The 13,491-nt window shown below is 57.7% G+C and overlaps 4 protein-coding genes across 4 annotated transcripts; 3 read left to right on the forward strand and 1 right to left on the reverse strand.

Moving 5' to 3' along the window:
- Positions 1-293: 293 nt before the first annotated feature.
- On the forward strand, positions 294-4,952 carry SLS55_000813 (uncharacterized protein; the record flags this gene model as incomplete). Its single annotated transcript, XM_066772321.1, has 2 exons — positions 294-387; positions 490-4,952. The coding sequence occupies 2 exons, from the start codon at positions 294-296 to the stop codon at positions 4,950-4,952; spliced, it is 4,557 nt and encodes a 1,518-aa protein (XP_066637600.1).
- A 402-nt stretch (positions 4,953-5,354) lies between these two features.
- SLS55_000814 (uncharacterized protein) lies at positions 5,355-7,017 on the forward strand (the record flags this gene model as incomplete). Its single annotated transcript, XM_066772322.1, has 3 exons — positions 5,355-5,594; positions 5,655-5,669; positions 5,734-7,017. The coding sequence occupies 3 exons, from the start codon at positions 5,355-5,357 to the stop codon at positions 7,015-7,017; spliced, it is 1,539 nt and encodes a 512-aa protein (XP_066637601.1).
- Positions 7,018-8,231: 1,214 nt separating this feature from the next.
- On the forward strand, positions 8,232-9,094 carry SLS55_000815 (uncharacterized protein; the record flags this gene model as incomplete). The annotated part of the gene is made up of 2 exons (XM_066772323.1): positions 8,232-8,569; positions 8,755-9,094. 2 exons carry the CDS (start codon positions 8,232-8,234, stop codon positions 9,092-9,094), a joined length of 678 nt encoding a protein of 225 aa, XP_066637602.1.
- A 655-nt stretch (positions 9,095-9,749) lies between these two features.
- Positions 9,750-13,301, reverse strand: SLS55_000816 (uncharacterized protein; the record flags this gene model as incomplete). Its single annotated transcript, XM_066772324.1, has 1 exon — positions 9,750-13,301. The coding sequence occupies one exon, from the start codon at positions 13,299-13,301 to the stop codon at positions 9,750-9,752; it is 3,552 nt and encodes a 1,183-aa protein (XP_066637603.1).
- Positions 13,302-13,491: the final 190 nt, after the last annotated feature.

A 13,491-nucleotide genomic window follows, 5' to 3' on the forward strand; every position in this document is an offset into this window, starting at 1 on the left:
CGGCTCTGCGCAATATTGCGTAGAATTCGGGCAGCCTTCTCTCAGCCTTCCCATCATCCATAAAAAGGCCCCTGGAAATCTAGGTCGAACCTGGGATCAAACGGAGGCCATCTCGTACGCTTGTGGTCCGGTAAGAGGTTGAGTGATACCCGGCCAGAGCGGACATGATGTTCCCTAGCATATCGATGGTTGCGGCTCTCCCGCCAGGGGCCACAATCAGCAGCCCAAGCTCTCCGCGGATGTCGTCTCCATCTCTTTCTATGAGTTCCGGCCATTCCCCACGCCTTCGCTCCATGTCATCGGGCGAAGATCGACGCTCAGTACATGCTGCCACATTCGATGCGCTCCCCGATGAGGGCAGTGAGGAATTCAAGACTTACTTGTTCGGTGTGTAACGACCCTCACAGTCTTAGCTTCATCCATCAGCTGACAGTCCGAGTTCAGGCCCGCCGGAGCATCAACCACTCGGATACCCATATCCCAAATCAGAAAGGATTTCCACCCCCAAAGCCACGGACCCCAGTACCACCTCGGGACATCACCAGCAGCAACAGCAACAGCACCACACAGACGCCTACACCTCTTTCGGTGACGGCAACGGCACAACAGCGACTGTCAATGTCCACGGAAACCTCGTCCAGCTGTCCCGCTACCTGGGCCACCATGCCGGCCGCTCCGGCTTCCTCTGCCTCGACCTCCCAGGCACTCCCGAGCCGTCGCTGGTCCAGGAGCGCGCACAGGCGTTGGCGGACCTCGCGACCAACCCTTCCGCCACGCTGTGTGGCCTGTACATGGAAGACGAGTCAGACGTCGTGCGGGCGCTCGACGGCCGCAAGCCACGCGTGGAGTTTGTGCGGGATCGCTGGCCGAGGTTCACGTTTTGTGACGATGACGAGGGCGAGAACAACGATCGCGATGACGAGCCTCCCTTTACGCTTTCGGTGCAATATTTCATCCGCGATGGGACGGTGTTCCAGCAGCATGTCTTTGAGAGAAAGGCTGGGAGGAGGATAGACGAGCACGTGGTGGTGGTTCCAAACGTCATGATCGACACGGACGTGCTGATCCGGCAGCTAGACTTCACAGCAGCGGACAGCCCCGGCGGTGGTGCTGAAGCTCAGGGCGCTGCTGAGCAGTATTCGACATCACTCGGCCCGCATGGATACAGCCTTGTGCTCGAGCACTGTAGCGTTCCATCCCCGAGAGCCGAAGGCTCTACGGCTAGTCTCTTTCCAGGAGTAGAGCAACTAGGCGGTGATGATCGTGAGAGATCGTCAGAGTCCACCGGCTTGATCCTAGCGCTCTTCGTTAACGGAGTGCCGCAGCGGATCGAAGAAGTGGAGAACAAGTGGTACAAGATCGTCAACAGGAACGAAGCCGAAGCGGAGTTCATCAGATCGGGCCGGGTGGAGATCACCTTGGCTTACCGCTTGCAGATCACTTCGAAAGCAACGCACAGCAACGGCGTGTGGAGATCGTCTCTGGTCCCTGCATCGGACCTGTGGACTGTTGACGAGCATTTCTGTGCAACGCCGTTCGGGCATCTTTCACTCTCGTCGAGCGAGCACGAGAATTTCGTCTTGAGGAGAAACTTGGAGCACGTCCTCTCCGTGTGCAGTATTCCGGTGCACGATGAGGAGAGGGTGGTGCCGTTTGGTGACTGTCCCGCCGTCGCCCTCACGTGCGGAGATTTCTCAGGCCATCGTATCTTCACAGCAGCGAGCTTTTATGCCTTCTCGTTCTTGCTGTCAGTCTACGAGAAACTGAAACTTACTATTGGCCAGCCTGATGGGGCTTCCTTCGAGTCACGAAAGTACTTTGTTGAAGTGATGGAGCGTATACGAGTCACCTGCAAAGGACACTTGAAATGGGTATTCGAAAGGTCCGAAAAGGGAGAGCGTGGCTGCTTCGAAACGCACTACTGGGCCACCGGAAAGCTCATCTCGGCATCGACGGCGTCATCTGCTGCTTCGAAGTTGGGCGCAAAACTGCTAACGGACACACCTTTCCAGATCATCAAGGTGGCTGAGTTCGCGAGGACATTCGAGGATGACACTTTCCGCGAACATGTGCGCAATTGCACTGGCCCATGGATTGACATGCTGGACGAGCTGGACCGAAGGAAGTGTTTCGCGTTCGCTCGACCAACCAGCGCCTTCACTGGTGAGTATCGCCTGGACGACCATGTCTGGATTTGGAAGGCTTTGAGATGTATCGAAGATCTAGGCCTCGGCACGCAACTGAAGCCGCAGACCGTCAAGGCGAAAAGGAAGAGGACTACTCGAAGAGCTTCAGGGCGGCGAGATGAGAAAGAGAAGGAAGATGAGAAAGACCAGGGCCCTTCGAGAGACTTCTCCTCTGCAGAGGCGCAGCGCCACATCCTTCGAAGATTCACCACGGATAACCCAGTCTTCATGAACCAACGAATGCTTGCTGTGTCGCGCTCAGCTGGTGAGAGCCGCTTCCTCTTCTTTTCTCGCGACACAGCTCTATTCCACGATATGAACTCGGCCTTTTTCGAGGTGGCGACGGCGGAGACTTCGAGCGGGCAAACCCAGATCGTAACGTGGGAGCGTACGATCGAGTCTCAGCGCCACCATGAGGAGAACCAGGACGCTGGATGGGACAACCCGCTGCGATACGCACTGGCCGTCGTTATGGGCAAAAAGGGGCACGCGATCAACAACCAGCGGTCGGCGGAGAACATGTGCGATGTGGCAGCGGCGGTTCTGCTTCGGAGCTCCTCACCCAGCGGGCTGTTCGCAGGCCAACTCGACGAGGTGACCAAAGAGCCAGACATGGTCCAGGAGAAGCGCACCTGGGACTTTTACTGGCACGCCGCTTTCGAGATTCCGTACGTGCTGTTGGAGTACGGGAAGAGCCGGACGCAAACGTTTAGTCAACCCGCCAAAAAGACCATCATCAGCACCCGCATCGAGCCGTACGTATTTGAAACAATACCAGAACCGGAGGATATGATTGGCCACAACGCCGCCGCCTTTAGTGGTGGTAGGAGGCATGGCCTGGTCATGAAGAAAACGGTGCCCTTCAACGACCTCTTCGACCACCGAAGCATCATCGAGCCTGCAGACGAATGGTTGTACAACTATCCGGCCTTTCTTGAGTTCGACCCACAACTGCACCGCTTTCAGCCCTTTGAAATCAACCAGAACTTCAACCTCTATGACCTCCTGCGCTCAGTTTCTCCTGATAGCGACCTGTGGGACGAGATCCGCGCCGAGGACAGGTTCAGATATAGCGTGGCACGGTGGCTGTGTGAGCTTGGAAGTGAGACGTGGGAGGCTGTGCGGAGCTGCCACGAGCGTGATGGGAGATTCTTCGTTGAAGAGGGCGTCAGGGGTACCGTGTTGGATGTGGCGAGATGCGGCTTCATGCACCAGATGCAGTCGGAGCAGTATCGGCGCGGTCACCATCATCATGATCTCGAAGGGCCTGGGCGTAATATCCGCATGCTGCGCACTTCGCAGTTGAGGGAAGCGCTCGACAGGGTCAGGACCGCAGACACGGCGAAGAAGCAGCTAATTTGGCTGCCCCGTGTTGACGAAGGATCCACCATACTCTGTTGCTTGGCCGCACCCAGTGGCGAGAAACCGAATTTGTCGTCCTTCTTCGACAGACATTGCAAGGCCGAGAAGTACCTCTTGGACGATGTCGCGTCGGTGCTGAACATATGGGAGACTGAGTTCCACCTGTCATACTACCAGCTTGTAGACAGGCCCCGCAGTAAAGGAGAAGCGGATGAAAGGATGTCGCCCCTGGAAGTCGACGGGTTCCCCGGCAAGGACAAAAAGATCGACCGCGCGGCTGTGGGATTCCGCTTTGACGGCGACTTTTTCGACAGATATTGGACATGTCACTTCCTGGAACGGAGGCCAGGGGATGACTCGTTGAATGAGAAGGATCTCGAGACGCGCTTACAGGAGATCATTTTCGACAAGCGGCTGCCCAAAGCAGATCGGGACAAGCCTCTGTGGCGGCAGCGCAAGGTGCTCGAGCTGCTCCTGTTCGACCACATGGTGAGCGATATGACGCAAAGCGCGAACGAGCTGCTGGAAGCGGCGAAAGCGAAGGTGCAGCAGGATCTCGGGGTACGCAGAGGCGACGATGCCGCGGTCTTGAAGGCGCGCTCTGACACGCTGTCAGACGCCCTCACAGACTCAATCTCCTTGTTCAGGATCGACAGCGATGCGTACCTGTCGTTCCGGGAAGAATGGGCGATGCTAGAGCGCATTCTGCAGGTGCTGGAAGAAGACCTGAGCGAGAACCTCGAGAAGATTTCGAGCTGGCAGCAGCGCGAGGAGGACAGAGGGCCGGAGAGGCCGCGGTGGACGCGCAACGACGAGCGCAAGTACCGGTCGGCAGTGACCAAGTTGGAAGTGTCGAACGGGCGGCGGGTGCAGGAGCTCGAGCGGTGCCGGGCGCGCATCCGGTCGTTTGGGCAGTCGCTGACGGACCGGCTGGACCGCGTCCGCGACGACCTCAACCTGCGCGGCGCCGAGGACATCCGCCTCTTTACCTACATCACTGCCTTCTTCTTGCCGCTCGGCTTCGCCATCTCCATCTTCAGCATGAGCGACGGCATGCCGCAGTGGCTTCCCATTGTCGGTGCCCTCGCCGTTGCCGCCGTCACGCTCTTAATTGTCATTGTCGCTCTGATCAACGCACGCAAGCTCGAGCTCGGCTTCAAGGCCATGCTCAATCTTCTCAAGCGGAGTGGCAGTGCCGCTGAGAGCACAGTACCTGCCCAGGGTCGAAATCCCGGCGGTCTGAGCATCGTGCCCCCTGCCCAAGTGAGGAGGGTCAGCTCGTCGACTGTGGAGGAGAAGACGGAGCAGGATGCGGGCGGCAAAAGGCGGCTTTTGTCTTTCTTGACGCAGCGTCAAGGGATTCGGAGAGCGAGGCCTCTCAGGTCGCCGCAGCACCTGGTGTGACGGCTTTTTTCCCTTCTCTTCTCCCAAAGCTGCTCCTCCGTACTACGAAACTCTCCGGGGCGCGTAGCTTCGAATGGTCATACGTCAACGGCCAATTTCTTTCTCAGCGGTTGGCGCGGACGACGGCTGAAGACTCACAGCGGAGGACGGTAGTTCGGCATTGGGGACGGAAAGACGGTGAAGTGGCGTGGCGACCGGAGAAAAGCGTGGCAGGATTGGCCTGTTCGTGTGTGCGGCGCTGAGTACTGCCGATTGGGGTAAGCGACCCCGCAAGTCAGCCCGCACCCTTGGCACCATTGCCCATTGGCCCACCGTGGCTGCTCCCCTTGGTGGATGACACAATATCCGCCGTGCATCTATAAATCGGACGGTCTCCACACAGGCTTCTTCGCACCTTCAACCATGGCTTACTCCAGCCAGCAATCAGATGCCATCGAGCTGCAGCCTCTGCCAGCTGCAAGCCTGAGGCCGGAATCCGCACGAGACAAAGATGCCGCATCCACATCTCAAGACTCCGCTTCTCCCCCAGATACAGCGGTGCCTGCGGTGGAAAAGTGGAACAGCAACCCGACAAACACCTACCGACTGCTCGCCACATTCTGGTCCTTCATGGTAATGGGCGGAAACGATGCTGCGTACGGCGTATGTCTTTCACCACCCTTCACCCTTCGCTCGGGAAGCAGTGCTAACTCATTGAACCAGGCCATCATCCCATATGTATGCAACCCCCTTTTCAGCTCCTGGAAGTGTCGAGTTAATGCCGCTAACACGTCTCCTTCAGCTCGAGACTTACTATGGGCTCAACTACACTGTCGTCTCTCTGGTCTTCTTCTCCCCGCTGGGCGGCTATGCAGCCGCAGCCCTCCTCAACAACTGGATCCACAATCGCTTCGGCCAACGAGGCGTCGCTTTCCTCGGTCCCTTCTGCCACCTCGTCGCATACATAGGCATCGCAACCCACCCACCCTACCCGGCGCTCATCGTATTTTTCCTGATCGCCGGCTTCGCCAACGGCATCGAGGACGCGGCGTGGAACGCGTGGATCGGCAAGCTGGCGAACCCGAACGAGCTGCTGGGCTTGCTCCACGGGCTCTACGGCGTCGGTGCCGTGCTGTCGCCGCTGATCGCCACCAGCCTGATGACCAAGGCCGGCTGGGGCTGGTGGGGCTTCTACTACCTGATGGTCGGCGCTGCCGCCATCGAGCTCGCGGCGTCCATGGCTGCCTTCTGGGGCGCGACGAGCCATCACTTCAAGAAGACCACGAGGGCCGCCGCCCGCTCCTCCTCGGACACCAATCATCGCAACGAAAACAGCAGCAGCACGGCCGATGACGGCAACAGCAACAGCAGCGGCCGCCTCCTCAAAGAAGCACTGCGCTCGCGCGTCAGCTGGGTCGCCGCCATTTTCCTGCTCGGCTACGTCGGCGTCGAGGTCGCTCTGGGCGGCTGGATCGTCGTCTTCATGACGCGCGAGCGCGACGGCGGCGACTTCGAGTCGGGCATGGTGGCGACGGGCTTCTGGATCGGCATCACAGCGGGGCGCGTCGTGTTGGGCTTCATCACCCCGCGCATCGGTGAGAAGCTAGCTGTCGCCATCTACGTGCCTGCCGCCATCGGCTTCCAGCTGCTCTTCTGGCTCGTCCCGCAGTTCGTCGTCTCGGCCGTCGCCGTCGCCATCGAGGGCTTCTTCCTCGGTCCACTCTTCCCGGCTGCGGTGGTTGCGACGACGAAACTGCTGCCCGCCCATCTGCATGTCTCGGCTATTGGGTTTGCGGCTGCGTTTGGTGGGAGCGGCGCGGCCATTTTCCCGTTTGCCGTCGGCGTGTTGGCGCAGGCCAAGGGTGTACAGGTGTTGCAGCCCGTCATCGTCGCCCTGCTGGCGGCCCTGATGACCGTATGGGCGATGATGCCGCGCATGCACAAGGCTGGGAAGAAGTCCGACGAGGATGCTGAAGAAGGCAACGGCAGTAGTACTGGCCGCAAGTCTTCCTCGCTTTGGATGGGCCTCAGCTCGTATGCGACGCGCTCGCGGAAGGCGTGTGCGACATTGTTGAAAGTCAGGTAAACAGGTATTTCCGGGCTGTGAGTGTGAACATACCCCGGCCTGAGCTCTCAAGTCATCCTGGTGCTGATGGTTACTGTGCAGGAAAAAGCGATTTGGGCACTCGCATAGGAAAAACCAGGAACAGCGCTTTCGGTCGACTGCGCGACAGAGGGCGCCGTTCGCTGTGCTGACTGGTGTTGATCCGGACACGCAGGAACCTCCGCCTTATACGAATGTACGACTGGATTCGAGACGGCCTTGAGCAGCATTCGGTTTTGCGGGAGCATCGAAAGGAGACTGACAGATGGCAATTGCATTGAAAGAGGCGTTTGGCGAATGAGGCATGGAAAACTTGTGTGGAAATTGGAATGAGAGCGAGGATCTTAAGAGATTATCAGTGACCTTGCAAGTTGTGAGTCTTTACAACCAATTTGACATTTCTTGCCACGCCACTATTGCGCCACTCGTCAATTCTCACGATGCTTTAGAAGGACATTCTAACAGCGCCGGTTGTTGTGTCGAATGTTAATTGAGCCGTGAAACGAAGCCGAGGCTGTGGCATGACTGCTCACTACCTTTCCATCTCGATCGCCCCTCAAACATTCCACATTGCTCTGGCATGAACTGAATCGATGCTCACGTCAGGTCCCCACCTTACTCAGGAACAGGACGACAGACATCCAATGATCCCCCGTGGGCATTCCGGATCCTTCGGCTCGTGCGCCGGCGCCTAAGCGACAAGGCCCTGGTAAAGCAAGAACATCATTCTGCAGGCTTCCCCGGACTCAAAGAAGATCACATTAAGCATAAAACTACGGAGCAAGCTCAACCGGACATTTATCAAGTTTGCCATCCTAGTCTTAGCAGATGTGATGGCCTATCATGAGCTCTTCACAGCCAAACATGCCCCACTCAAGTCTTGTCACTCCTGAACCGTGCGGACCGCCTCCCGGGCCGTCGTGCCAGCGGTTGAAACTGGACATTCGACCAATTTGGTCATCTTGTATAGCCGGGCGAATCTTGACTCGTGGTTGGCAGACCACATCGTGCGAGGCGTCCTACCCCTTTTTCAGACGACGGCGTTGCCATTCAAGGTCAAGGATGGTGAACTCGTCATATAAAAGACATCGAAGTGACGACCAGATCAATTGAAGAGCAAAGACAAACATCAGTCTACAGGCAGCCCTGCTCCTTCGTTCTCTTCCTGTAAATATCTTGCATTTCTCCAGATCATCATGTTCCCACTCAGCTGGACCATCCCCGCCTCCATCCTCCTCGGCGGGGCCACCACCGTCTCCGCTGCCTCCAGCGGCGTGACGACGCGGTACTGGGACTGCTGCAAGCCGTCTTGCGCCTGGTCCGAAAAGGCCTCGGTCAGCAGCCCCGTGGGCACCTGCGACATCAACGACAACCCGCTGACCGATGTGGACGCCAAATCGGCCTGCGACGGCGGCGATGCCTACTACTGCTCCAACCAAAGCCCTTGGGCCGTCGACGACACGCTCTCCTACGGCTTCGCTGCGGCCAAGTTGTCCGGGAAGTCGGAATCGGACTGGTGCTGCGGTTGCTACAAGTGAGTCCCATCCCCTCGATCCCCCTCCCTCCCCGATCCCAACCACAATCCTCAAGCCACACGCACACACACACACACACACTTCTCTCCCCACAGCCCCCCCCCCCCCCCCCCCCCCCCCCCCCCCCCCCCCCCCCCCCCCCCCCCCCCCCCAGCAACCCCCGCCAACCAATCTCCCTCCACAGACTCACCTTCACCTCGACCGCCGTCTCGGGCAAATCCATGATCGTGCAAATCACCAACACGGGCGGCGACCTGGGCGACAACCACTTCGACCTGGCCATGCCGGGCGGCGGCGTCGGCATCTTCGACGGCTGCACCAAGGAGTGGGGCGGCATCGACATGGGCGCCCAGTACGGCGGTTTCTCGTCGCGCTCGCAGTGCGACGCCCTGCCCGCCGCTTTCCAGGACGGCTGCCACTGGCGCTTCGACTGGTTCGAGAACGCCGACAATCCCGCCGTCGAGTGGGAGGAGGTGGAGTGTCCGGCTGAGTTGACGGCGAAGACGGGGTGTGAGCGGACTTGAATACTCTCTATCGCTCTCTCGCTCTCTCTCTCTCTCTCCCTCTCTCTTTTTCGTGGCGGCGGCAGCAGCGGACTTGGAAGGTGGAAGCGCAGGGAGGGTGGGAGGGATGAAAGTGAGTGGAGGAAGGCTGCTCGGTTTTGGTGTTTTATCAACGCAATATTATGACGCTAGTACTCTCTTACGCAATGCATGTGTTGTATAAGGGGAAACATCATCGTATTTTCTTGCCCAAAGTAAACCTTCGGGTAACAACCGGGTGTGAGGACTAGCCTCGATGCAAGCCACAGCATCATTTCTAGAACCTCCGACTTGAAATGCCAGGATCCCAAGTTATGCATTATTTGGTTCTGTATACATGATCAAGTCGACGATGAGGCGTGACAGGTGGGCTAACGTTCCCATGATCGAAACTATATTTCCGCGTTGCAACATTTGTTTAAAGGGAACGGCTCTATCTACTATGCCTGCTACAATAAACGCTAAATTTTTCAATGTACGAAGCTCACTCTATGATCCCGGGGAAGAAAGGGGGTTTGTACACTATTCTTACATCTCGCGTCATCCAATACACACACATGTCGCTGTCTACATACACCACCACACGCTTTTGCAACCAGAAAATAAATAAAGAAATTCCGCTCAACGATGCCATCAATCACTCCTCCTTCAAGAACCTCGTCTGCAGATCATCCTGAAGAAGCGGCATCGCCTGTAGCGCAGCCATGGTCCGCGGCGACGTCGTCCTCAGCAGCGTCTCGGTGAGCGGCACGTTGCCGTCGACGTCAATATTACCCAACGCACCCCCACCGCCGACGGCCCGCAAACGCCTGACGTACTTCAGGGCCGCGGCCAGAAAAACCATGGTGCGGTACTGCGGCATGACGACGTTGCGCTTGGTGAGGGTGGGGTTGATGTTCATGTAGTCCCAGCCGCGCGTGCGCCAGTAGTGGCGGCGCCGGGAACCACTGGAAGCGCGCCACCCGGAAGCGCGCCACCCGACCCACTGCGGCATGAGGTGTTGTTCGCACAGGCTGAAGGCCAGGCTGATGCGGCCGGTGCGGGCCAGGAGCTGGATGTATAGGTTCCACGCCAGGTTGTCCAGCACGTAGCCCTGAGCCAGCAGCTCGGAAATAATGCGCTGGGCGTCTGCGTACCGGCCCTGGTAATGCAGAGTGCGGAGGTAGATGACCAACGGCCGGCTGAGCAAGTGAAGGCGCGCGGGCGGGAGAGCGTTCGCAGGCCGATTGCGCTCGGGATTGACGGCGGCCTTGGGAAGAGCTTGCTTTGTCATGATTGCAGCTTTATCCACCGCGAGATTCCATAGCCTTTCCACCTCGTCGTAGGCTTCTGCTTTGAACTGCGTATTCATGAGGGCAACCAACATCCGCAGTGGAGGGGTCATGTCCGTAGTCTTGGTGTTTGGGTCTTTGGGTGTTTTATGCAGTTCTTGCCACGCCTCGTAGAGTTGGTGGACATTGTCGAAAGCCTTCCTGTCTCCCTGGATGAGCATGACTATATCAAGGTAAGCCCCAGCCGTCTCCTGAAGGCTTCGCAGCCCAAGACCAGTCTGCGGCTCCGTAACCCATTCCCACGGACTCTCTTTAAGTATCATATCGTTCACAACCTGTTCCGTGCGTGTAAGCGCTTCACCCCGCTCCTTCCTGTATCGGCCGACGTGCTCTGACAGGGCCACAGCCTTCGCGACAGCTACTCGGGTACTTGTACTAGGGCGAACACCCCGCTCCTTACGAAGCATGTCGACATAGGGCACTTTTTCGTAGCTGCCCTGGTTGATGTATCCACCCATGACAATAGCGTAATGGAGCGCCAAAGGCTTCCGCAGTTTCATCGGGATGACGAGCCTGAGGATCTTGTACGCCCCATCCGTGTTGCCAGTCAGACACAAAACTTGCAGCAGCGCAGCGTAAGTCATCTCGTCGGGCATCGTGCCGTCTGCCTGCATCTCCTCGTAGATCCGGCGCGTCGCAGCAACGTCGCGTCGTAAAGCATAGGCAGTTGCAAGAAGGTTCCAAATGGGTCTGAAGGAGCCTTCCATTCGACCGGAAGCCACGCGTTTCCTTAACTGCTCGGCAACCAACTCCGCAGCCTCGATGTCGTCGGCATTGATGAAGGCGGTGACAAGATATCCGGCCACCTCAGTTGTTTGAATCATGTTCGGATCGAAGTCCGCGGCCAGGGCGAACATGTCCTTGACACCATCCACGTCACCCCTCTGGGACATCAGGTCCAGCATGGCAGTGAAACTGTATGTATCGGGTCGTTCAGACGATGCCACCAGATCGTCGAAGACCCGGCTGGCTCCCACGAGATCGTCGTTCCTGACATACGCATGCAATAGTACGTTCCAAGCCCTCACATGCGGAGTTTTCCCTGTCAGCGAGCTGATTTTTTCGAACATTCCAGTAGCGTTGACGGTATCTCCACGTTTGGCGTACGCTTTGAGCAGGTACTCATAGTGCCACGGCTTGCGCTGCGGAACCGGGATTTGTCTGAAATAGATTTTTGCCTTTTTCACGTCTCCGATGTTGGCAAAGGAGTCCATGAGCAGTTCCAACATTGTATTCGGTGGCCGCTTGAAGAAATGAGTTGCAGCCTCGATGACGTGACCGATGTCTAGACGCGGTCCATTTGCCCGAGTGCCGTGGGACATATTCATTGTTCGCGTCATTGCATAAAGAACCGTGTAGAGTACTTTAACGTCGACAGTGATGGTAGGGTCGGCCTTAGCAGTTGCGATGTACATGTGATACAGCTTCCGGACCACTTTGGGAACTTTTCCAGTATGCTTGGTCTTTGGCGATCCTAGCATACCTTCCATGGCGTGTTCGAAATGACGTGTCTCTAGGAAACGGTCTCGCTTCAGCCTCATGATGAGGCGATACAAGTCGAGTTCACTGGCCGCAGTGCGTGCGTTGGGTGCAAATTGTTTGATCGCTCGAGCGCCAAATTCCGAGGCGAATGCACGGATTTGGTCCTGTTGCTCCGGGTCTCGCCCAGTTAACAGCCGCATGCGCCGAAAGTGAACCAAGAACGACTCCGTAAGAAAGGAAAGTTTGAAACTCTTCTCTGCCACCGACCAGAACTCCGCCTGCGGTCCAACGAGAGATGACATTGCTGTATACGCCTCAATTGCCAGCTGCCAATTCTGTTTCCCAATCGCGTGAGCTAGAAGGTCCGAGGTGGCGATGTTGCCACTCATAGCTTTGCCAGAATCAATGCATTCCTGGTGGACCAAAGCCGCTCTCCCAAGCTTGCCCATCGAAAGGTATGCTACGACCGCACCCCTGTAGGACGAGTTCTGTCGATCTTCAATGTCCAAGGCTTTGAAGATGGAGACGACTTCCTCGGCAAGGGTCCGAACAAAGGGCCTCACGGAGCTGAAATACTCCAGTGCAGCAGCTGACAGTTCCGGTGTTCGAGTTGCTTTGCGAGACTTCTTCCAGAGTTTCCAGATTACAGTGCTGTCACTCTCACCAGCTTCCAGCAGAGAGCGAAGCTCCTCCGCCGGATTTTCCACTTGGTGCACCCATTCTTGGCCTGAGTCCAGATCTTCTAGATAGCGGGCAGACTCGAACTCGGTTGTGTGAGGCAACGGCATCGGCGATATGTCCCAGAAAGGGTCGTCATGACTGGGATCTGAGTCATCGTCGAACTCTGCCGGAGCATCGTCGACGTCCGAGTATTCCAAACCGGCATCAGAGCCAGGGGTCTCAGGATCGGTGGCCAAGTCTTCGTCTGACTCTGCCGGAACATTGTCAACGCCCGGATCTTCCGAACCGGCATCTGGGTCTTTCAAGCCGGAATCAGAGCTAGGGGTCTCAGGGTCGGTGGCCAAGTCTTCGTCTGGGGGAGGAGCGGAGGCATTGGGCTTCTTCCCCGGGCCCGTGGTTTTGGAAGAGTAGTGCCGGGCCCGTCCGGCAGTCGCCACGCGAGCCTGACGGGCCTGCCAGCCTTCCCATCCGGAACCAGAGAGGCGGTGCATCAAAGCCAAAGTCTTGGCGGGGTATAAAAAGTCCAGGAAGAGCCCATCCTGCGCTGCGGCTAGTCTGGCGGCATTCCTGCCGCTCTCCTCCGGAGGATCGTGGGGCTGCGAGTCGGAAGCTGGGGAAGGCTGCAGCACCGAAGCCCACCATGCAGGTAGGTCGAGGTCACCGGCGCCGTGATGCCAGAAGGACGAGTGCAACATGCGACGGCTTCGGAGATGGGATCTGGGACCGCGCAGAAGGTGTCGTCCTCCGGATTCGAGACATAGCGACGCTCGCTCCAGCATACCCTGGCGAGCAGTTTCGACGAAAGACTACCGATGCTGGGCAAAATTTCGAGATGCTGCTTCGAGGGCGGGGATTAGTGGGATGCGGGAGCAGTGAAGATGCTGG

This window comes from Diplodia seriata (genome assembly GCF_021436955.1).
Source record: "Diplodia seriata strain FDS-637 chromosome Unknown scaffold_1, whole genome shotgun sequence".
NCBI lineage: Eukaryota > Fungi > Ascomycota > Dothideomycetes > Botryosphaeriales > Botryosphaeriaceae > Diplodia > Diplodia seriata.